A 24,335-nucleotide genomic window follows, 5' to 3' on the forward strand; every position below is an offset into this window, starting at 1 on the left:
TCTCTAATAAACCACTCAGAAAACAAGAAATGGTGCTGTGGCTCAAATGGTAGAGTGCTAGCCTTGAGCTGAAGAGCTGAGGGACAGCGCCCAAGCCCAGAGTTCAAGCCCCACAACCAATAAAATAAAAGTTAAATTGCTTTTTTTGGGGGGGGCAAAGGGCAAGTGCAGAAAGGATGGAAGTTGCAGTCATGATACTCAGTATACATTATGTGGCAAATGATATGTGTAATTTGTGGACAAGAACAGAAAGAGGAAATGGAGAAAGCAAAGGGGTGACACTGTCCAAAAAATAAATGTGCTCATTATGAAATAACTCCTCTGAATAACACCTTAATAATAGCACTAAAATTATATTTTAAAAAACTAAAGCAAAAAAAATTGCCAGGTGCTGATGGTTCACACCTATAATTGTAGCTACTCAGAGGGCTGAGATCTGCCAGCATGGGCAGGAAAGTCTGTGAGCTCTCTGATTAGCTACAAAGAAAGAAAAAAAAAGAAGTGGAGCTGTAGTCTCAAGTGGTAGATTGCTAGCCTTGAACATAAAATCTCAGGGGCCACACCCAGGCTGAGTTTAAGCCCCAGGTCTGGTGCATACATGCACGCACACATGCGCATACACACACACACATCCTAAGTTAACTGGGTGCCAGTGGTTCATGCCTGTAATACTAGCTACCAGTAGGCTGAGATCTGAGGATCTTGGTGCAAAGCCAGCTTATCCAGAAAAGTCTATGAGAATCTCATCTCTAATTAACTACCAAAACGCCACAAGTGGAGCTGTAGCTCAAGTAGCAGAGCACAAACCTTAAGTGAAAAAGCTTAGGGACAAAGCCCAGGCCCTGAGTTCAAGGCCTAGAACATACAAAGAGTTAAAATTAAGTGGAGCTATAGGGTGTCAGTCTAGGCCTAAGCCACAGGGAAGCTGTATGCCATCTTTCCTAGACTCAATGTTCAGTTTCATACTCATAACAGCTGGGACTTTTTTTTGGGGGGGTCCGGTCGTGGGGCCTGAACTCTGGGCCTGGGCACTGTCCCTCAGCTCTTCAGCTCAAGGCTAGTGCTCTACCACTTGAGCCACAGCGCCACTTGTGGCTTTTTTTTCTTTTTATGTGGTGCTGAGGAATGGAACCCAGGGCCTCATGCATGCAAGGCAAGCGCTCTACCACTGAGCCACCTTCCCAGCCCAGCTGGGACATTTTTTAACCTAATTTAAAAAAATAATAAAGAGTATCTTACAAGCAAAACCAAAATCTATACAATTTTTTGAAAGAGACAGAGTCAGCCCTTTGGAGCTCAGCCTCAGAAATCTGCAGGCAACAGGGACTCCACATCCAATGCCACACCCAGCCCCTTCACCCTGCCTGGGTCAAGGAGGCCGCAGAGGGGGTGGATGCTAGAATGGGCTGGGACAAAGCCACCCTGGGGCTGCATAGCAGTGGAAGGACTTGAGCAATGAATGAGGAGATGACAGCAGTGACAGAGCACAGCAGAGAGTGGGGGAGAGAGAGAACACAGGCTGACACCAGAGATACTGAGCCACTAAGAGAGCGGTGACCCCAAGTCTGTTGCCGGGGTAAAGACACTACTGCTTCTCCAGCAGCATGCATCACAGTTTGTGGATCTGGCAGCCTAATTCTCTGCCCCCACCTGTAGCATCTGCAGGGAGGTCTCCGCTTAGTGGGAGCATCCAGTATCATCACGAGGTATTTAGAGACTTCTTTCCCCCAAATAAATCAGCCAGACCACGAGACTCCTCAAAAAAACTTTTATTCTTTTCTTTTGACCAGCACACACTGTCTGGTCCCCTGTCACACAGGCATTCAAGAATCTTTTTTTTTTTTCCTTTTAAATAAGCAATTTGTAACACTGGGAGGATTTCATTTCAGTATTTCTGAAAATGATTTTGAAAATGATTATTCCTGGAAGGGACTCATCCCCCATGACGTGGGTAAGGTTCTGTCTGCACTGGAATAAACCACTTCATCAGCAAACGTCTCAGACGCCACCTTAGTCAGCGACTGTCTCAGAGAACTTAAGTGCTTTGGAAGGGCAATTAAAAAAACAAACAAACAAAAATACCCACTCAAGACCAAAAGTCAAGAGTTGTCCTAACTGCTGGGAAGACTGTGGCATGTTCAGTCCAGGGCAGCTTCACAGGACTCAGAGGACACAGAATGTGTCCCTTCCTCACCAGGGACACCCAGGACAGCTCCCCTGGCCAAGTCTTCAGCAGAGGACGGACCAACACACTTTGAACTTGGCTCACTGGCCTGGGCCTCCTGCAGCTGGCTTAGCTGCGGAGCTGTATGTAACTCTGAAGCACGCTCTCCATGGGTTCACCAGATGGAGCAGCAGAGAACCAGAATCAGGCAATCCGGGCCATCATCAAAGGAGTGGAGACTCCCCTTTTCCTACCACTTCATTACCTGCCATTCAACACACACTCGGCATGGACAGACCTTTTACAATTTAAATTATTTTCTCAAAAATACAATAAAACATCATTCTACACAATTCTCTTTGCGGGTCCAATTCCATCCTGAAAATGAACTTGTAAGATCTTATACAAAAACAAACACTGATTTCAAATAAATAGAAAAGTGAAGGATGAGCTGACCCCGCCCCCTTTTTGTGCCAGTATTGATACTTGAACTCAGGGCCAGGGCACTGTCCCTGAGCTTTCTCCCTCAAGGCTGGCACTCTATCACTTGAGCCACAGTTCTACTTCCAGCCTTTTGGTTGCTATTGGAGAGATAGTCTCACAAACTTTCCTCCCTGGGCTGGCTTTGAATCTAGATTCTCAGATCTCAGCCTCCTGAGTACTAGGATTACAGGTGTGAGCCAAGAGTGCCTCACTTATTTTTGTTGTTTTAAAATTAAAAGGTAAAAACACCAGCTGCATCACAAAGTATTTGCAGGATGAAACACATCAAGAAGGCTCTTTGGCACAGCCTTCAAGTCACAGCTGCATTTCCAAGTGAGGTTTGCTGGGTTCAGAATTCACAATGGATGCCCCCGCTGAGATCCTTCACTATACCCTCTTTGATGAGCTTCAGGAGGAACTTGGTCTCCGTGGTCACATTATGCATGGTCTGCCAGTCCATGGCTGCCATGCACTGATTGCCAAAGTAGTGTAAGGGTGTTCTGGGTTGATTGAGATCGTATCCAAAACCTACCAAGCTGACTTCATCACACAGATGTGTGGCTAACACCACAGCTATAATGCCCATGGTGGGGACATTCTGGAGGGAAAAAAAAGAACATAGACCAAATTAGAAAAAAAAAATTCTAAGCACAATTCACCACTGTGCAGGTACTATACATATTAGGCAAGCATAAAAGCCGTTCTGAGGTTGTCATTTGATACATCAGTTAATTTTACCTGTAAGAGAATTTTAAAATCTAACTCTCAAGTTAGGAAATATCTAAAATATGATCTGTGATGTGAGTACATCCTTAAGAGGCAGCTCAGCAGTTTGTGTACTACAATAGAGTTTCTTTGTAAAGCTTCTGCCCACAGTGGCCAGAAGCACCTTGCCTACCTGCCTGCCTTCCCTCCTTCCCTTTCCTCCCTTCCTCCCTTCCTTCCTTCCTTCCTTCCTTCTCCCATTCTTCTCTTTGGTGCAAGTTACCAATGTTTGAACTCAGGGCCTCCAGCTAGCTCAGCTTGCATTCTCAGATGGGACTTGACCATTTGAAATGTGCTTCTAGCCTGACATTTAATTGTTTATTTTGGAGACAGGAATCTCCAGGACTTTTCTGCCTGGGCTAGTACCGAATCTTGAGTCTCTAAATCTCAGCCTACAGAGCTAAGCAATCGCTTAATGATGAACATTTTGGCTCTTTTTTTAAATATTTTTTTATTGTAAAGAAACTGTAGAGAGGGGTTACAGTTACATGAGTAAGGTAATGAGTACATTTCCTATGGAGCATTGTTACCCCCTCATTTTGGCTCTTTTTAGTCCTTTGTTACTAATCTCATGGTGAATATCCTTTAATATCAGATGCTGTAGATTTCTCTACCCTCAAATTTTTACAGTAACATTTCTGGATCAAAGGCATACATGTAATATATATATATTTTTATTTTTTTGTTAGTCATGGGGCTTCAACTCTGGGCTTGGCCTCTGACCCTGAGCTCCTCAGATCAAGGTGAGTGCCCTACCACTCAAGCCATAGCACCACTTCGTATATTTATATATTCTATAAAATCTTTTTGGCTTTTTAAGAAAAGGTCTCAGCCAGACACTGGTGGCTCACATCTATAATCCTAGCTACCCAGGAGGCTGAGATCTGAGGATTATGGTTTGAAGTCAACCTGAGCAGGAAAGTCAGTGAGACCCTTATCTCTAATTAACCATGAAAAATCCTCAAGTAGAACTGTGGCTAAAGTGGTAGAATGCCAGCCTTGGATGAAAAAGCTAAGGGACAAAACCCTGTCCCTGAGTTCAAGCTCTAGTATTGGCATTTAAAAAAAAGGAGTCTCACTATGTTGCCCAGGCTGATCTCCTCCTGTCTGAACTTAAGTGGGATTACAGGTGCCTACACCTTGCCTGTCCAAGATAACTTACATGTAAATTAGATTTATATTGTTAAATCATCCTCCAGAAAAAGTACTAAGTAGAAGTCACAGAGGGAGAAAGGCCAATTCAACCATGAGGAACCCAGAGGCCAAGGTATACTGTGAATAAACATGGATGGAGAGACATTTAATAATGACTAGTAGAGATGATCTGGCTATACAGCTGAACTCATGCAATGAGACAAGAACATGAAGCATGAATATATCTCCTCTTGAACAGAGAGAACAGTTAACTTTGAGATGGATTAAAAAGATTACCTTATCTCGGCCCCAGAATCTTGACTGAGGCTCAGAGTACTGAAGGATGTCAAAAGCAGTCTCTCTGATAATAACCGGATTCAAAATCCTGAACTGTTTTGGCTGCAATGGTATTTTTTCGGCCACCTGCTTCCAAAAGAAGAGTCGCACCCACAATGGCTAAGGGAAGAAAGCAATCAATCAGTATTTCGTAAAGTTAGCCTGTCAGTAGAGGGTGAAGAAGCATTTCTTGCTAATAGGGCCAAGGTCATGGGCACAACCCCAAATGATCTTGTGCTCTGCATTATGCAACATAGTTATTGATCAATGGAAATCTAGTACCTTGACTCAAAAAAGAACTCTGAAAGAGTTACAAAGGCAATACTGGCCAAGGATAGAAACTGTAGAACTAGTTTTTGGTTGTGTGAGGAAGAAACTTCTCAGGGAATGTCCTAAGTTAGGAAGCCTTTTTCCTATGTGTGGCCATCATTTTGTTCAAGACAGGGCAATTTAAGGATATTAAGTGCTGTGAGTGTTCTGCCAGGTGGGCCTTCTCCTTGTATTTGCTCTCTACTGACTATTTCCTAGTCCCATAAAGTTGAGTGGTAACTGACTGCAACTCACATCCTACGGGCTTCATTTTTGTACAAGAACTTCTATCCAATAAAACCTAGAAGACCATGACAACCTGTTCAGAGTCAAGCTTTGGAGAGATATGAAGAAAGGAGAGTATGTTCCATCAGTTTTGCAGACAGCCAATTTGTGAGCGTTTACAAAAATATACATATACTTCTTGACTGAGAGATCTGAAATTTAGATAAATGTAATGGCACAGAATTCTAAAGTAATCTAATTGATTATTGTAAAGACCCAACCAAGCTAGGGCCATCTCCTCCACGCTGGCCCCTCCAACAAGATGAATGACTGAAGCATTCTGGAGAATGGCTTTGGAACTGTATGCCTACTGGCTATCTTCAACAACAGTTTACATTTATCCAAATAAATCTCCATTCTAGAACTAATCCAAAGTCTAAAATTAAGGTGGTAATCTCAATCTTAGTGATAGAAATCTCGGTTTATCTGAAGCTGACATTCCTATTAAGTCATGATCACCATGTTTACATGCTACTCCAAGTCAGATTCGGAAAGCAATGTGCAGCAAGGTATTCTGTGGGGTTTCCATTGGAAGACAACACAAAAGAAAATATTCCTAGGTATCCATAATTATAACTTGAGAATCTTTCACTTGTCACTAAAGCACATTTGACTGAGGAAGTGCTTACCAGGCTCTCATTTTTTACCATTGCTTGAAGCCAGTTGAGGTCAACACTTTTAAATAAAACAGCAACAAATAAGTCATTGGCATAATATTCAGCCTCAGACAGGGGTGCACCTTCTGGGTAAGTCATCCTTATAGTAGTTTTATTCCCAACATGCTCAGAATATCCTTCAACTGGTGCGCTGTTTAACCTATTCAAATCAAAAGAACACAGATACAGTAACCAAGCAAGCCATCATGTGGCATCCCAGGTCATGGGTCCACTGCAATTCCATCACTGTTCTATTTGCTTCACACATTCTATCTCCACAGAAGTGCGCTGTACTACATCCATTATCCCAGTGAGGCAACAGAGGCACAAGCAGTTAGCAGACTTGCCCCAAATCACAAAGGTACCAAGTGAATGCATCATTACTTTTTGGATCAAGGGTCTGGAGTGGTGGATTCCATCATCATCCCTCATTAACTAGACATTTCTCCACTTCCTCTACTGCTAATATCAAGGCCTTAGACTCCCAGACTAGAAACCTTAGTGCTTTCTGATATAACTGTCAAACTGTCAGAAAATTTTGCCATTTGCTTTTTCAGTATGTCTCTCAGACTAACATTCTGTCATCACTTCCACTTTCTGTGTATCACCCCAGGCTACAACCTTCATACCCTCTGAACCCGGCCTCATCCCTCCTTTCCCCTGTTTTCAATCCACCTGTCTACCATTGCTAGAAAAATTGAATTAGGACTCAGCTCTCACCGAGGCCCTGACTCTGCACATCGCAGGGTGGAGCCAGCTAATCAATTCAGTGTATTAAGGACCTGAAAAGCATCCCTTAGAGCCAATGATCCTGCTTTGAAGAACTCCTCCAAGGAAATAACCAGAGTTGTACACAAAGGGACATAAATCAGAATTTGCAAAGCATTTTAAAGTAACAAAAACAAAAAAAAATCCAGAAACAATCCAAGCAACAAAATCACTCAATGACTTTATAGTACCTTCATCTAAAAAAAAAAATCCCACTAAGAATGCTTAATGACATCAGAAACTATTCATAACAGTAAGTAAAAACTACCTTATGAAACTAGAAATGCCAGCAGCCAGGCACTGGTAGCTCACACCTATAATCCTAGCTATTAACGAGGCTGAGATCTGAGGATCACAATGTGAAGCCAGCCTGGGCAGAAAAAGCTGTGGGACTCTTAACCTCCAATTAACCACAAAAAGTTGGAAGTAGGCTCAGGGTCAACACCCAGGCCCTGAGTTCAAGCCAAGGACAGGCACACAAAAAAAGAAAAAAGCCAGAAGTGGAGGTATAGCTCGCGTGATATGGTGCTAGTTTTGAGTGAAAGTGCCAAGCAAGAGTTAGAGACCCTGAGTTTAAGCCCCAATACTGGTACTATCACAAATATATGTACTCAGAAGTATGTGTCTAAAATAAAAGTTAAAAAAAGAGCAAACAACACTAGTGATTATTTGTGAGTGATTATACTTCCTTAGATTTTTATAATTGTTAATAATTAATTATAGTTTACCTTTATAATTGAAAAAGACGTTTTTTTGTGTGTGTAGTGGGGATTGAACTCATGGTAGGCAATTGCTCTACACTTGGAAAAATACATTTTAAATATTTATTTGTTTATTGCTGATACTGTGTTTTGAATTCAGGGCCTCATTCTTGTTTGGCTACAACTTGAGCCACACCCCTAGACCAGCTTTTAGCTGGTTATTTTGGAGAAAGTCTCAAGGACTTTTCTGCCAGGGCTGGCTTTGAACCACAATCTTCTGGATCTCACTCTTTTTGAGTAGTTAGGATTACATGTGAGCCAGCAGCATGCAGCTGGAAAAACAATTTTTAAAATGTTCAATGCCTGTGGGGTTGAATTTATTTTTTTAATTAATTAATTACTTTTTTGTATGTTCTCTATCCAAGTCAGTACTGTCTTCCAGGGTTCACGAGCTTTCAGCCCTGCTTCTGAAGTCTAGTATCCCCCTAATGTCATTCTCTTACTGCATCTTTCTGTGTCACCCTGCTTGGCAGCCTTCCTCCGCTAGCTCACCTGAATATACCTATCCTTCCAAACCTCCTCTTACAGGCTTTGTCAATAATTATGTTCCACAGCATGCCCCTCAAATGTACAACCACTATGGCACAGTTTGGGCATGGGATCATTTTGTATTTGTTCCAACTTCTCAAACAGCAAATCCCTTGAGGTCAGGGACCTTGAAGACATGAAGGCCGTTCATTGTCTCTGGAGCTGCACTAAGCCAGGCAATGGAGAGACTAGAGAAGAAAGGCTGGTTTTAAAGGCAAAGGTACCTTATCACAACATCAAACTGGTTCAGGGTGTGGCCCAGTTCTAGTCCATGCAGTATTCCACCACTTCCAATAACCACGCACCGCCTACACTGCTTGGCTTGCAAGTGCTTGGGGAAGTCGTGCTCAGGCAATACATCCAGGAGCTCCTGGACTTTGCTGGAGAACTTCCGGAATCCGAAAGGGGGGTCATACTCGTCCTTGCTTTCACTCACTTTGGGAGCCTTCTGAACGAAAGGCACCAAGTCCACGTCGTATCTGTGCTCAAATAACAGTGCCATTGCTGACTTCGCAAACTTGGGCCGACATTCTTCCTGCAAGACTTGCTGAGCATATTTCTGAGCCCTCTGGAATGGAATCACACAAATCTGAATTTGAATACTGCTCATCATTAGAAATACACTCCTTTTTTTTGTTTTGTTTTTTTAAAATTATTTTTATTATTTTTTTATTTAGAAATACACTTTTATAGATGACTTTTGTCCTCTGGTGTCTGATGTAGCTCCTTTGTTGACCATTACCTCTTAACATTTGCTTTTCAGAGCTAATTTATGCTCAGGGACAGGAAGAAACCACCAGGGGAGCATTGTGTGACGGGAGAAACTCTGCCAGGTGTTTATTTTATAGTACAGATAAAGCAAGAAGGCCTCTCACCTCCTACTCCTAGCCTACCATTGTACAAACAGGTTTGGAGAAAAAAATTGACATGGTAGTCTTAATACTTCATTTTTCAATTGAGCACCAGTGCCTCATGCCTGTACTCCTAGGCTGAGATCTGAGGATCACAGTTCAAACTCAGTCCAGGCAGGAAAGCTCATGAAACTCTTATCTCTAATCAAGCACCAAAAAGAAAACAAAAGCTGGAAGTAAAGCTACAGCTCAAGTGGTAGAGTGCCAGCCTCGAGTGGAAAAGCGAAGGAACAGTTCCCAGGCCCCGAGTTCAAGTTCAAGCTCTAGCATTCACACACACACACACACACACACACACACACACACACACACACACACACACACACACTTTTGTTTCATAAAATCCATGCTACAACATGTTTGAGGACATTGTGCCAAGGGAAATAAAATGAGCTGCAAAAAGACAAATACCATATGACTTCACTTGTACCAGGAATGTAAAGTCAAGTTTATAAAAGCAACAAGTAGATCAGTGTTAGCAAGGACTGACTGATAGAGTTGGGGTGTCTTGCTCAAAGATCAAAGATACAGGTTTCAGTTTTGCAAGATGAAGAAGCCCTGGAGGCTATGTCACAACACTGGGTGTACTAAACATTGACCAACTGCATATTTAAAATGATTTAAAATGCATTTTATGTTATATGGCTTTATTTTCAAAACCTCTCTCTCACACACACACACAAAACACAACACAAAAAACAAAACACAGGCTTCCTATTTCACATTCTCACCTAAGCAGGGTAAGAAACAGGCTTGTTTATGAGTTAGGGTCATCAATACCACAGAGGTTTAGAAGGCAGATTATCTTAAATGTTATCGGGGAACAATGTCCCATTAACACAGAAATGTGCTGGTTTCAGATGTATTTTCCCAGCATTTTCCAGGTTTGTAGCAGCAAGGAGCTGCAGCTGACCTCGGGCTGGACACAACAAACCAGTAGTGGCAGGCTACACGTGCTGTTAGTCATAGGTTAATCTTAGCTCAGTGTAGCAAAATGGTGCCTTGGAACTGTCAGGTTATTCTCCCTAGTCTTTGTGCTTCAGGCCTTTGTCTCTACCTTCAGCAGCCTGGGCTCTGCCTTGAGCATGCAGGCCTCCCCTGCAAGCCTGGGGCTCATATATACATGCCTGAGGGTATATGTGGTGTCATGGCTGGTATTTATTCCGAGGATATCATCATGTCTTCTGAATTCTGTCAGTACCTTAAGGATTTTTATTGTTTTAAGTTTTAAATGTTTATTACCCTATTTCTTTTTCTCAGAGCCTTTTTACTCTAGCTGATTTTTGTAAAATACATTTTAAAAGGAATCTACCTACCCCATTATGACAGAAAGGCTTTGAAATGTTAGAGCTTCAAAAAAAGTCACATGATGCTTGACTCATGAGGCACATGAGGCTCTGACTCCATTTCTGAAAAAGGAAACTGATATTCTCTGAGCTTCAGAGCTGATGTTAAAGGGATGTGAATAGGTGTAAGACGCAATTTAAAAGATGCTTTTGCTGTAAGTTAACTAAAAGTGGGATAAAAGCTGGACACTCAGCCATCTCCTTCATTTTGCGATCACTGATAAGGATCTTATCACAAAAGGCAAGCTGCCCCTTCAGATAGGCAATACCTTTCTCTTACCAACTGAAAAAAAACAACAACAAAAAAACAGGCAAAAGCTACAGACTATTAGCTAGGCCTCCAGAGACAAAGACTGAGCTATGGTCAACCAGGCCATACCAGAGACTCAAGATGGTTTTAATTATGTGTATCTTTTCCAACCCTGCCCTCAATTCTTTGTATTTAACCTGAGACCAGAGCAGTGTAGTGTACACACACACACACACACACACACACACACACAGACACACACCTGAAGATGTACAAAAGGACTGTTTTCCTATGGCTGCTATATAATAAATCCCTTTTCTCTCCCCTCACTAAGTCTCTTAATTTGCATATGGGGGGTAAGTGGCAAGACCTAATGTGGGACTCCTGGGGTATAAAAATCTGGTACCATATCCACTGTCACCATTCACCCCTGTGGACCTTGAAAGATGGCCATTAGCATCTTTGCTCTGTGAACTTAAGGTCAGAAGAGGTCTGAGGTGGTAAGTAACACATTCCCTCCAGAAACAGCAGCTGCAATCCACAGAAAACAGCACACAAACCATTAAGCAACAATTTGCATATGGATAGCCATCTTCTGAGGAATCGGTCACAAAGTCAAGCCATAAACCTTCATGACCCTCATCTCCCTGACCCTTCCCAGCACATGACACCAAATTGGGACAGGTGAGCAAACAGAAGGACCACATGTCCAAATGCACATTCATCTCCAGACTCAGGGCTGAAAGTCATGAACAGCAATTGTTAAGAGCCCAAATGGCCTCCTCTGTCACTCTTGGATGATACCTCAGGCACCCAGTTTTATAAAATCTCTCTGAATAAAACAGAGCTAAGACGTATAAAAAAAGAGATGGACAGAAGCTTCCCCCTTGACTCAGGATGCTGAGCCCTCCCCTGCTGCCAAATCTTCTCCTCTGAAAAGTTGCATTTGGAAAGGAGTGAAATTTCATTCCATTCTCATTCTGGAAAAGAGCTCACTTTCAGGCTTCAAATTTAATTTTCTAGACTGTGAACAGAGCACAAGGCTTACAAATCATTTTGACTGTAACCCCTTCCGTGCCGGATTCCCAGCTGGGACAGGACATAAATCCTGGCATTCTAAATGCCCCTGGAAACCAAGCACATCAGGTCCTCCTCCTGCCCCCAGTTCGTTTCAACTTGTTTAAAGACATGGTGGGTAATTTCAATGGGATAATTTCAAACTGTCATCTCAGTGTCTTCCCTCTCCTCACTGCTCCCCTGAGGTTCAAAGCTTAGAAGATAATGTCTCACCTCAAAGAGCTGGAGTAGTGAGAGGAAACAGGAGACACCCACTGCTTTAGCTGGTAGTGTCAGTCTGGGGCCTGGGTGGGACCATCCAGTAGAGGCCCCAGGGACACAGGGGATATCAATGCCCTTGCAAGATACAACTATTGTCTCAAATTCAGGGATGGAAATTATTCTGTTTTTGGTGTCAGTATGGAGGCTTCAACGCAGGCCTGATGACTTTCTTAACTTTTTTGCTTAAGGCTGGAGTTCTACCACTGAGCCACACCTTCCCTTTCAGCTTTTTTTTTTTTTTCTGGTGGTAAACTGGAGAAAAGAGTGTCACAGACTTTCTTGCCTAGGCTGTCTTTGAATTGCGATTCTTAGATCTCAGCCTCCTGTGTAGCTAGGATTACAGACAGCAGCCCCCAGTACCAGGCTGCTTCAGTTTTAAAAACTCTTCCAGGCTGAGCTTGCAGGCTGCTCACAATTAAGAATAATCAGATATCTGGTAGTTCCAATTGTCCATGATGTGGTGATTTGCCAGGGAAACCACGAAGTCAAAGGTCTTAAAATCAAATAATTTTCCTCAGTAAAATCTCCATTTCCATTTTTACTCCATCATTTTAAGAATCATAGTTACTTCTCAGAAATATAGATACATGGCATAATAGGAGATAATGTCCTATTGTAATTATTATTATCTTAATTTCAGGACAAGGCAAAATATTTAGGTGGAAGAACTTTGGGTATGGAATCAAAGGCCCAGTTCCATTGTGGATGTATGATTTGTGCATTTGGGGGTATTGATAACCTAACAGAATTTGTGGGATTTTGTTTGTTGTTGTTTTGTGCCAGTCCTGGGGCTTAAACTTAGGGCCTAGATGCTATTCTTAAACTTCTTTGCTCAAGGATAGTGCTCTACCTCTTGATCTACAGCTGTGCCTCTGGCTTGTTTTTGATGCTCAATTAAAGATAAGAGTCTCATGGATTTTCTTGTCTAAGCTGGCTTCGTACCATGAACTTCAGATCTCAGCTTCCTGAGTAGCTAGGGTAGCTAGGCATGAACCACTAGCTAGAATTTGTATTTTATTCCACCTCTACAAATTCAGATCTTAGTGATGCTCAAAGCACTTTGCCTATTGCCAGGCATATGTAAAATTTTTGACACAGTTAACTGTCAGTTAAGTTACCTGTGTATAAAACCTTAACAAAGCAGAAAATTTAAATAACCAAGTCAATGGAAGAATACTCTAGAAAGTCTCCATGACTGTCAGGGGTGGGGGGCTGAGTAAAGGATTGACTATGAAGAGGCTTAGTGACAGAGATGTCCCAAAACTAAATTGTAATACACGAACAGTTAACAGAAGCACATGCTTCAAAGAAGTAAATCCAACAGATGATAGATTTTGTCACCATCAGCTGTGAAGAAAACATTGGACATTCTACATCTATTAACTAGTAGCATCATCTTGGTCCAAGTGCTGAATCCTGCGTTGACACTTAGGTTTTCTGACATATTCTAGGGTGGTGTGTGTAAAGGGGGATGTGGCACCAAGAACAGGGAAGGCTGGGTGTGGGGTGCTGGTGCTTCAGCTCACTGAATAGCCCAACTGGATGAATCTGCTCACTGCAAACATGGTAAGTGGAGGTCTGTGGAGCTGGAAAGAAAACTGAGGAAACTGAGCCATAATTAACATCATTGCGTAGAAAGCTGTCCCCAGGGTGATCTGTGGTCTTTAGCTCTCTGAGAGGAAGAGCCAGCCAAGTAAAATTGCTACCACCACGCCTAAATTAACACAAATGTGCCCGTAACTCTTCAAATACCTTTTAGTGCCATTTCACATCTGAAGCACACTTTCAATGTGTGTCCCTTCAGAGACTGCTCTGGTTTGGTTAACAATTGGCATATTAAAGGACATTATAAAATAGAAAACACACCCCCCCCATTAATGTAGGCTAGGCCTAGTACAATGGGACATCACAAGGGTCTGATAGGGCAGGCTGGGTGCCAATCATGCTACAAGATGTTGAATGTTACCAGTGAAACTAACAGTGCCCACCCTCCTAGATCCAAGACTGTCTTCTGTCAATACCCATCCAGAAAATTCAAATTCATCCACATGTTCATGTGGTAAGAATCAGATCTCTACAGACAGCCTGGAGCTAGAGGACTCACACAGAATCCCCTCTCTCAGCCACTGAGGACATAGAATCACACTGGGGACATGAAAGTTGATCTTGGTTCCCATAGTAGATATATGTAACTGGAGACCTCATGAACACTTAAGTGTGGTTTTCAAGGCCTTATTATATCCTGGTTCATGATGCTCAGGGTAGATACCTAGGAATGGTTATACTCCTTCTTAATGCAGGCTGTGTGGCTGGGATGCTGACCTTGCCTCTCAGGTACTCTGCCTTCCCTTCCTACCCTCCTGTTCAGTGATTAGTCAGGAATCCTAACTGAAGCCAATCAAGGCAGGGCACTGGTACCTGTGAAGAGCTGTTAATGGTTCAACTGTGAACTTAGGTCTCAAAACTGACCTCTTTAGTCTCTATGAAAGGACTTATGATCCACCATTCAAAAACCTAATTTCTTAAAAACCTAATGTATATTACATCTTTAATGTATTAGGTAAACCTAATGTAAATTATGCAATGCACTCAAATAACTGGCTGTGAATTTTCTATACAATCTACGGTTCAATGAAATGAGAGAGCACATTGTGGCTGAGCTATCTCCCCGCCTCTCTGGTTTTTAATGAGTAACATAAAATGTTAGCACACAAACCTATCTCCCAAGATCTTGTCTAAAAGACAAACAGCAAAGACAGTTAAAATACTATGTATAGCAAATGTTAGGATTAAAATTTGAAGAGGTTTGGAGAACATAGAAGGGCTATTTAGAAGGAACCCCTGATTAAGATCTTGCTTAAAAGAGGGTAACAGAGTCAAAGCACAAGTAAGGGCTCAGGCAGAGAAGAATGTAACAAGCACAAATGGGCTACATGCAGCTAGAGAACTCACTATATGCAAAGGAAAACAGGTTGGGCCCTGACTCACATCACATGCAAAAATCGACTGAATCAAAAACCTGAAGTTAAGAGCTACAACTATAAAACTCTTAAAGCTGGGAGCTGGTAGCTCACTCCATTAATCCTAACTATTCAGAAGGCTAAGATCTGCGGATCTCAGTTCAAATCCAGCCTAGAAAGAAAGGTTTATGTCTCTTCTAATTAATTAGCAAAAATTTGGAAGCAAAGCTGTGGCTCAAGTGGCAGAATGCCAGCTTCGAGTGAGAGGGCTAAATAGGAGCAAGACCCTGAATTCAAGCCCCAATATCAGAAATAAAACCCAACTCCTCCCTAAAACTAAACAATCTCTTAAAGAAAATAGAAGGCTAGAAGGCCAGACAATGAATTCTTAGATATCAAAAATTCAAGTGAAAAATTAAAAATATTAAAAAGACCTTTTATGCTGAAAATTGTGTCATAAAAATGAATTAAAAAGAGATAATCCACAGATTGGATGAAAATATTTGCAAATCATATATCTGATACAGAGGACTGGTGTCCAGAGTACATAATGAACTCTAAGTAAACTCAAAAAGATACTTCAGTAAAATAAAATGGGCAAAAAGATTTGAATAAACATCTCTTCAGAAAAGGTACATAAATTCAGCATCACTGTTATCAGGGAAACCCAAGCCAAAACCACAATGAAATGCTGCTTCCATTACTACGATGTCTATAATAAAATAATAAGTTGGCAAGGACATGGATAAAGTTGGAATCCTAGTATATTGCTCATAGAGATATAGAATGATGTAGCCACTTTAAAATAACTGTAGCAATTTTTCAAAAAGTTAAAGACTTATCATATGACCTAGAATTATATTCTAGCACACATACCTAAATGACTGAAGACAGGCATTCAAACACTTAACACATACATGTCAGAGCACTGTGATTCATAATGGCCCAAAGTAGAAACACCTCTAATATCCACCAACAGATAAATGGACAACATAAATGTAGCATAGCCCTACAAGGGAATATTATCCAGAAATAAAAAATGTTGTGAACTATGGCTGGGAAGGTGACTTAGTGATAGAGTGCTTGCCTAGCATGCATGAAGCCCTGGGTTCGATTCCTCAGTACCACATACGCAGAAAAAGCTGAAAATGGAGCTGTGGCTCAAGTGGTAGAGTGCTAATCTTGAGCCAAAGAAGCTCAGGGACAGTGCTCAGGCCCTGTTTCGAGCCCCAGGACTGGCAAAAAAAAGTTGTGAACTATTAATAAATGCTACAACATGTGTGAATTCTGAAAACATTACACTAAGTGAAAGAAGCCAATGGCAAAAGACCACACAATGAACAATTCCATTTATAAGAAATGCTGTAAACAGTCAAATCCAGAGACAGATGGGTTCCTTCCAGGATTGGAGGGAGTGTGGGGTAGGGTGGATAGGAAGTGATGACTACTCATGAGTATGGAGTTTCTTTCTTGGGATGATGAAAATGTTTTAAACTTAGGTTGGGGTGATGGCTGCACAGCTCTATAGATACACTAAAACTGCACCATAAGCTGCTGCCCACCATACTCTTAAGTAGTAAATTTTACAATGTGTAAATTATATATCAACAAAGATATTAAAAGAGAAAATGACCATATTGCCAAAAATGATATACAAATTCTACGCAATACCTATCAAAATCCCAATGACGTTGTTTACTGAAAGAGAAAACAATCCAAAAATTCACATGGAACAACAAAAGGCCTAGAATAGCCAAAGCAATTCTAGGCAAGAAAAGCAATGCAGGAAGTATCACAATACCAGATTTCAAGCTCTACTACAGAGCTATTGTAACAAAACACCTTGCTATTAGCACAAAAACAGACCTGTAGACCAATGGAACAGATGAGAAGGCCCAGAAATAAAACCACATACTTACAGCCAGCTGATATTGACAAAGGAGCCAAAAACATACAATGGAAAAAACATAGCCTCTTCAACTACTGGTGCTGGGAAAACTGGGCAGCCACATGAGAAAACTACAAGTGAATCCCAGTCTGTCACCATGCACCAACATCAACTCAAAATGGATTAAAGACCTCAACATCAGACCTGAAACCCTGAAACTACTTCAGGACAGAGTAGGAGAGACACTAGAACTTATAGGCACAGGCAGGAACTACCTGAGTCCCAGGGGGCACAACAGATTGGAGAGAGACTTGATAAATGGAACTACATTAAAATAAAAAGTTTCAGCTAAGGACATAGCTACTAAACTAGAAAGACAACCAACCAATTGGGAAAAGATATTTACCAGCAATACATCAGACAAAGGCTAACATCCATTATATACAGGGAGCTCAAGAAACTAATCCCTCCAAAATCTAATAAACCAATTACTAAATGGGTAAGAGAGCTAAAAAGAGACTTCCCAGAAGAGGAGGTAAAAATGGCAAAGAAACACATGAGGAAATGTTCATCATCCCTGGCTGTAAAGGAAATGCAACTAAAAACAACCCTGAGATACCACCTTACCCCAGTCAGAGTGGTCAATATTCTAAATTCAGACAACAACAAATACTGGCAGGGATGCAGAGAAAGAGGATCCCTACTGCACTGCTGGTAGGAATGTAAACTAATACAACCACTTGGAAAGCAGTCTACAGGTTCCTCAAAAAACTAAACACAGACATACCCTATAACCCAGCCATACCACTCCTAGGCGTCTACCCTGAACAACAGGGATTCGACAAGGACACCTGAACTTCCATGTTCGTTGCTGCACTGTTCACAATAGCCAAGATATGGAAACAACCCAGATGCCCCACTACAGATGAATGGATCCAAAAAATGTGGTGCCTACATACAATGGAATTTTACACAGTCATTAGAAAGGATAAAATAATGCCATTCACAGGGAAATGGATGGAACTGGAACAAATCATATTGAGTGAGGTAAGCTAAGATCAAAGAGACAAAAGGCGCATGTTTTCCCTGATATGGGGAAGTTAGAATTCAAATGCAATGAGATATGACAAAGTAAACAGGATTTGAGTTACCCATACACAGTGAGACAAAAAGAGGAAAATTTAATAACCAACCACTCCCCATATGTATATTAAATAATACACAAACTGAAAAGAACCAAAGACAAGGAAACAAAGGACCTCTCCTTAATTGGTCTTACCCTTTTTTTAAAGATGACCCTGTATTCTTTATCTCATAAATGGTATATACATGTGCATAACTGAGGGAAGGTAGGAAGAGGGTTCAGAATCAGTTGAAAGCTGGTGAAAAAATCCATCAGCTGCACTGGACATGGATGAACGTGAACTAAGCAGGTCAAGAGTGGTGATAGGAGGGAGAGAATGAGAGAAGAAGGGAACAGCTGATACTAGGCAAAAGGAATGAAATGTGAAGTTTACCTTGCTGTGTATCATCTGTAAAACAACAGTTAGAAAAAGATATTAAAAGAAAAAGGATGAGAGATAGAATATTGACAGTCAGAGCTCAGCTGAGGTCCTGTGAGGATTTCAGTGTATGGATTCAGGCAAAAGGAGGCTGGAGAGTCTGGTAGGAACTGAGGCATGAAGACTCTTAACAGGTCAGACTAAGGATCTAGCTAGGCTCACAAAAGTAATGGAGAGAAACTGAAGAGTGTTAAGGAAAGTGGCCTATCAGGTTTAACCATTGCCATCTTGGAGCATGTCTCATGCAGATAGTAGGCAGGAGAATTGAAACAGGACACTAGACCATAGCATGACTCAATAGTTCTTGTTTTGGAACTCAGGGGAACTAAGTATTCTTATAAATTCAGTGCCTGCCCTCAAATAACTTACAGTGTAGATGGAATGAGGAGATGCTCACATAAACAGTTAATGTCAGAGGAAGTCTGGACAGTGGCAGAAAAAGTACGAAGTCCAGGCCATTAGGACCCTCTCCCTGGAGTTTGGCTGCTATCCCAATACATAAGTCTGTCATTAAAGTCACCTGGGCAGGTCCCCTCCTTTCACATGCTGGGCCTCTAGTTTGCTGATGTTAGCTACCATGTGCCCCAAACCAGGTCTCTCTTTCAAGCCATATAAATATTCCCATTCCTTCAGTATTTTTTTTTTTTTTTTGTCGGCCGTGGGGCTTGAACTCTGGGCCTGGGCGCTGTCCCTCAGCTCTTCAGCTCAAGGTGAGCGCTCTACCACTTGAGCTACAGCGCCACTTCCCCTTCAGTGTTTTGTCAGTGCTGTGGTCCTGAGTCTCTTCTCCAGTCTCTCTGGTATGTTACTAGGATTCCTGGAATACCTTTAAATAATGGCCATAATTATCAGAGCATTGTCTGGCCACTTCAGGGACAAGCGGAGCATCCCTGGTTTATTAGTGTAGCTTAGAGGAAAAGAGTGATTGCAGGCAGCCAGGTCTCCACAACTGCCAAACTGGTTTTAAGTAAGGATCTTCTCCGTCCTGTGCGGGTGACATGGTGTGTACAAGAGGTCATCTCTCCTCTGCTGAATTCAAAAGGCAGGAGAATAAGATGAATGGAGGAAGTAGAGAAATGGAAAAAAAGGAACAAAGAGTCCACAGCATCTTACTAAGTCAGACCAAATGTCATTATTTTAGGCTTTTCCCAGGAGACAAAAACAGAGACAGGATGTCTAAAAACTTGATCCAAGAGAGCTGTGAAGGACTTGGAATTAAAAGGGATTAAGGGAATGTCTACAGGGCCAAACAGATTGGAAGAAGCAGAGGACATGGTATGCACCTGGCTTCACCAGAGCAGATGTATGAATGCTGATAACAGGAAATGAGGCAGTGGACATCGGACACATACACAGCAGGTAAGGAAGTCTGGCCTCATCGAGACCCTCGAGGCCTCACAGTTCTGCAGAGACCATGATGTGTACTTATTAACTAAGTTCATCATTGACTTTTTTTTCTTAATGTTTTCTCTTCCTTCTACCCTTCCTCTTCCCCCTATTTCCCTCTTTTTCTTTTTCTTTTTTTTTGTGCCAGTACTGGGACTTGAGCTCAGCTTATGAACTCAGCTTGAACTGAGGTTTTGTTTTTTTTTGTTTTTCTCAAAGTGCTCTATCACTTGAACCACAGTCCCACTTCTGGTTTTTGCTAGTTACCTGGAAATAAGTCTCATGTACTTTCCTGCCTGGACTAGCTTTATATCTTCACGTGTCCGGCTCCTGAGTAGCTAGGATTACAGGCATGAGCCGTTGGCTCCTGAATTTCCTCCTGAGTCCTGGGAGTATAGCATATATCACCATGCCAGTGACTTCGCTTACTTATTTATACCTATATATATACTGCAAAGGATATACAGACTAAAATAGAAATAACTGAATAAAAACCAGAATGAGAAAGACACACTTGTGTATATTATCTCATTCGATTTTTATGAAGACCCAGCTACACAGCTGTTACTATCTACACATCCCAGCTGAGAAAATTGGGACTCAAAACAACTCAGTAACTTGCACATGGTTTCACTGTTACTAAGGGGCAATTACATTTGAATTTAGGTTTAAACAAAAGAAGAAGCGGCTTCTTCCCTTTCTGTACCATATTGCCTATAAGTCGTAGCTTCCGTGAGAACACTCCCCACCCACAGAAATAGATCAACCTCTGAAGTCACTGGCTGGCTGAAGTCATCTTGGGGTAATTACTTTTCCTACAGCTCTTCAGTTGTCTCAGCTGTGAGATACATAAGATCGCAAACCTGTATCCCCGGGACAACCACAAAGGTTTGATGAGCTGATATTGATACAGATTTTTTTTTCTGCTGTTCACGGTGTGCAGAGCCTATACAGCCCCAGAGGGCTGCAACCCTTTCAGAAGCAACAGCTGCTTAGTGATTCAACTCAGTGGCAGATAATGCCTGCCAGTGTTGCAGCACCACTGCCAGTTACTGCCATGGACAAGAGAAGATGAGTGGGGAGAACTTTATTCAGAAGAGAAGTATCTCAAGGACTGCTGCTGGTCTTTCTCTAGTTGGCTGATTTTAGGGGTTTTTATACCCTGCTTGTGCTTCAATTGGTTGCCCCTGTTTTACAATTAGGTGCTTTGGAAGTTGATTCTTTATTGGTTAGGTTTCACACATTCTGATTGGTTGTTAATTCTTAATCAAGTCCCTTGAGAAAATCCTCTTCCCAGGGTCGTGAGAAAAGAAAGCTACTGAAACCAGAGGGCCCAGGGAGGGGAAGCAAGATGTCCCCAGATGATGTCTCTTTTGCATCTGGTTTCAGCTCACTAGGCCAAGATACTGCCCAATGACTCTGGGAACTAACTAATCTACCCTTTCAACCTCATTAATGCACTTGGTAGCATACTGCTCAAGCACAGACCAAGTGCTGAATTAGGTTAAGTAAACTAGTTAACTCAAGTAACTGTGGAGTTGGGCAAGCATTCAACCTTCCCAGCCATCTACAGATGGAGATGATGCTGGTGTGTCTCCCTCTCAGGATGATGATTTGGAAAAAAGTGATAATATATAGATAGTATCTGCCACCTCATTTAAAAATTACCTCAGGGCTGGGCATCTGCCTCAAGTAGTAGAATGCTTGCCTAGCAAATGCTCGGCCTTAAGTTCAAACCCCAGCACCACCAAGAAAAATTACTTCTTTCATCCTGAGCTGAATACTGTTACACAACTTAAATCACTCAAATTATTGTTGAAATCTGCATTTTTCAATTAATTTACAAAAGCAAATACAAATAGAAAGACCTCCCCATACCTTTCTTGGCTATAATGAAGCTTAAACAAAGTATCGTCCGCACAATAGGCAAGGGTTTTACCACTGAGCTCTACCCAAGGCCCCCACATAACATCATTAAACGTAAAAATAAAGCCCAGGAAATTATGAATAAGAGTAAGAGAATCTCCTCCTCATGTTTTAAGAACAAGTCCACAGGCAGCATCAGGACAAAAGAACTTCATGGCAGGGGCCCTCATGTGTGTTGTGGGGGACCCACATCACCACACACGATAGTTGCAGCAAACGCGAGACCAACCCTGAGGGCAGTGGGTGAGTTCGTTGCTTTGTGTTGGGGAGCTTCGCTTTGGTTTTGGAGTGCTGAGATTAGGTTATTTTCCCCACCTTTTCAAACTTTCATTAACATTTGCTTGTAACACATTAGAGTCCATATTACAGTTTAAGTGTGTTCTTGGAAATGTTTTAATTTAAACCACATCTAACCTTTATGCGGTCAGGGTCCACATAATGCACTTTTTTCATGTCACATTCTTCAGAACTGTAATTGAACTTGAGGATATAAAGGATCCACACTCCAAACACCAGCAATGTACATCTGGGGAAAAGAATACAGCAAGTAGGTATGATGCTGTTGTGTGAATGCTGAAAGAAAAAATATGAAGTAGAAGCATGATCCTAATGTAACTGGCCTGACATGAAGCATCAAGGTTCAACCAGCTAAGGTTCAAAGGAAGGTTCCATTTCCTGACAAGACAGCCATTAAGTAAATATGTAAGAACACTAATAAAATCTAAATCATAATGAGATTACTGGACTGAAAAAAAAGCAAGTAATTTTCTTTCATCTCTAAAAAAATCACAATAAAAGAACAACCTACTCATAAATATTTTTGAAGAATTTTATGCAGAATTCCCTAAGTCAGGTAGTGAGTACAATGCTTCTTTTCTCTTCTGTCCTTGCTCACTAAAAGATCAGATAATCTCATTCCACAAATCATGCACACACACAGGATTTGAAAAAAGAGATGAGTTGGATCTTGGCTCCAGGAATCTCACTTTTAATTGCCTCAGTGGCACTGACAAACTAAATGTTAACAATGTTTAAACCATAGTTTGAGAACCACTTCTTAAAGTAATACATGTAAGGAAAAATCTTAAGGGGGATATAATACATTTACTAAAGAAAGGGGCTGTTTTTAAAACTAAAGCAACTAGTATAATACAAGATCTTAATAGATGAGAAATACTGAAGACCAGAGGACAATGATACAAGCATGTGTAGCTGGAGTGTTTTTTTTTTGGCCAGTCATGGCACCTGAACTCTGGGCCTGGGCACTATCCCTCACCTCTTCTCAAGGCTAGTGCTCTACCACTTGAGCCATAGCACCACTTCTGGCTTTTTCTGCTTATGTGGTGCTGAGGAATAGAACCCAGGGCCTCATGCATGCAAGGCAAGCACTCTACCACTGAGCCACCTTCCAGCCCTAGCTGGAGTGTTTTTAAGATTGTATAATCCTAGCTACTCAGGAGACTGAGATCTGAGGATCATGGTTCAAAAACAGCCTGGGCAGAAAAGTCTGTGAGACTCTTTATCTCCAATTAACCACCAGAAAACTGGAAGTGGTGCTGTGGTTCAAGTGGTAGAGCACTTGCCTTGAGCTGAATCGCTCAGGGACAACACCTAGGCCTAGAGTTCAAGCCCAATTACTTACAGAAGAAAAAAAAAATTGCTTAATTCATGTCACCAAGAGCTTCAAGAAAATCTAGATAGGCATCTTAATGTTGCCCTGGGATTGAGAATACCATTAAGTGAAAAGGATGCTACCATTTGTGCATGAAAATGGGTTAGCTGGACAAAAAGAGACCAAACACACACACACACAAACACACACACACACTTTTTTTTTCTTTCTTTCTCTTTTCTTTCTTTCCCCCTTGTGCCTATACCGAGACTTGAATTCAGGGTCTAGGTGCTGTCCCTTAACTTTTTTGCTCAAGACTGATGCTCTACCACTTGAGCCACAGTTCCATTTCTGGCTTTTTGCTGGTTAATTGGAGATAAAGAATATCACAGACTTTTCTGCCCAGACTGGCTTCAAATTGTGACTCAGATCTCAGCCTCCTGAGTAGCTAGGATTACAGGCGTGAGCCACCAGTGCCCAGCAGGCTCTTATATATGCTATAATTCCTAGCCTGAGTCTGCCTTGTCCACAAGCAGCATAGGGCCCCAGTTGGTTTTGCTTGCTGCCCTGTACTAGCAATCAACACAGCACCAGGCATGCTGTGGACATTAAAAAGTAGTGGTTGATGACTAAAAGGAGGTGAATGTGATATAAGTCTTGAAACAAATTTCCTTTTATCACCCTTTCCCCTTTTACGCATGCTTTAAAATTAGTAAACTGAGGCTGGATACTAGGTTTCAAGGTCGGATTTCTATCTTTTTTATCTTGAGATTTTCCTCCCTCCCTTTCTTCTTTTGTTTTTTTTTTTTGAGATAGGGTCTTACTATGTAGCCCATTGTAGCCCTTCACTCACTAATGACTAACTTCAAATTCAAGCTGGTCCCTCTGCCTTAGCTTCTCAAGTACTGGGTTTACAGAAAACACACCTGGCTTTATCTAAAGGTAAAAGGCTGGATGCAGAAGCTCA

The 24,335-nt window shown here is 41.7% G+C and overlaps 1 protein-coding gene across 3 annotated transcripts in view; it reads right to left on the bottom strand.

Moving 5' to 3' along the window:
* Positions 1–2,793: 2,793 nt before the first annotated feature.
* The window catches only part of St3gal5 (ST3 beta-galactoside alpha-2,3-sialyltransferase 5), a 68,662-nt gene continuing 47,120 nt past the window's right edge, over positions 2,794–24,335 (bottom strand). For all 3 annotated transcript variants that reach the window (XM_013035461.1, XM_013035463.1, XM_013035462.1), the window contains 5 exons: positions 22,171–22,282; positions 8,414–8,757; positions 6,106–6,292; positions 4,844–5,002; positions 2,794–3,245 (listed from right to left, as the gene is read on the bottom strand). In XM_013035461.1, the coding sequence (XP_012890915.1) occupies positions 2,997–3,245; positions 4,844–5,002; positions 6,106–6,292; positions 8,414–8,757; positions 22,171–22,282 (1,051 nt within the window). In that variant the 3' untranslated portion in view covers positions 2,794–2,996. The remainder of the gene's footprint in view (positions 3,246–4,843; positions 5,003–6,105; positions 6,293–8,413; positions 8,758–22,170; positions 22,283–24,335) is intronic.

The sequence above is a fragment of the Dipodomys ordii genome, unplaced genomic scaffold, assembly GCF_000151885.1.
Source record: "Dipodomys ordii isolate 6190 unplaced genomic scaffold, Dord_2.0 Scaffold212, whole genome shotgun sequence".
In the NCBI taxonomy this organism is placed as follows: domain Eukaryota; kingdom Metazoa; phylum Chordata; class Mammalia; order Rodentia; family Heteromyidae; genus Dipodomys; species Dipodomys ordii.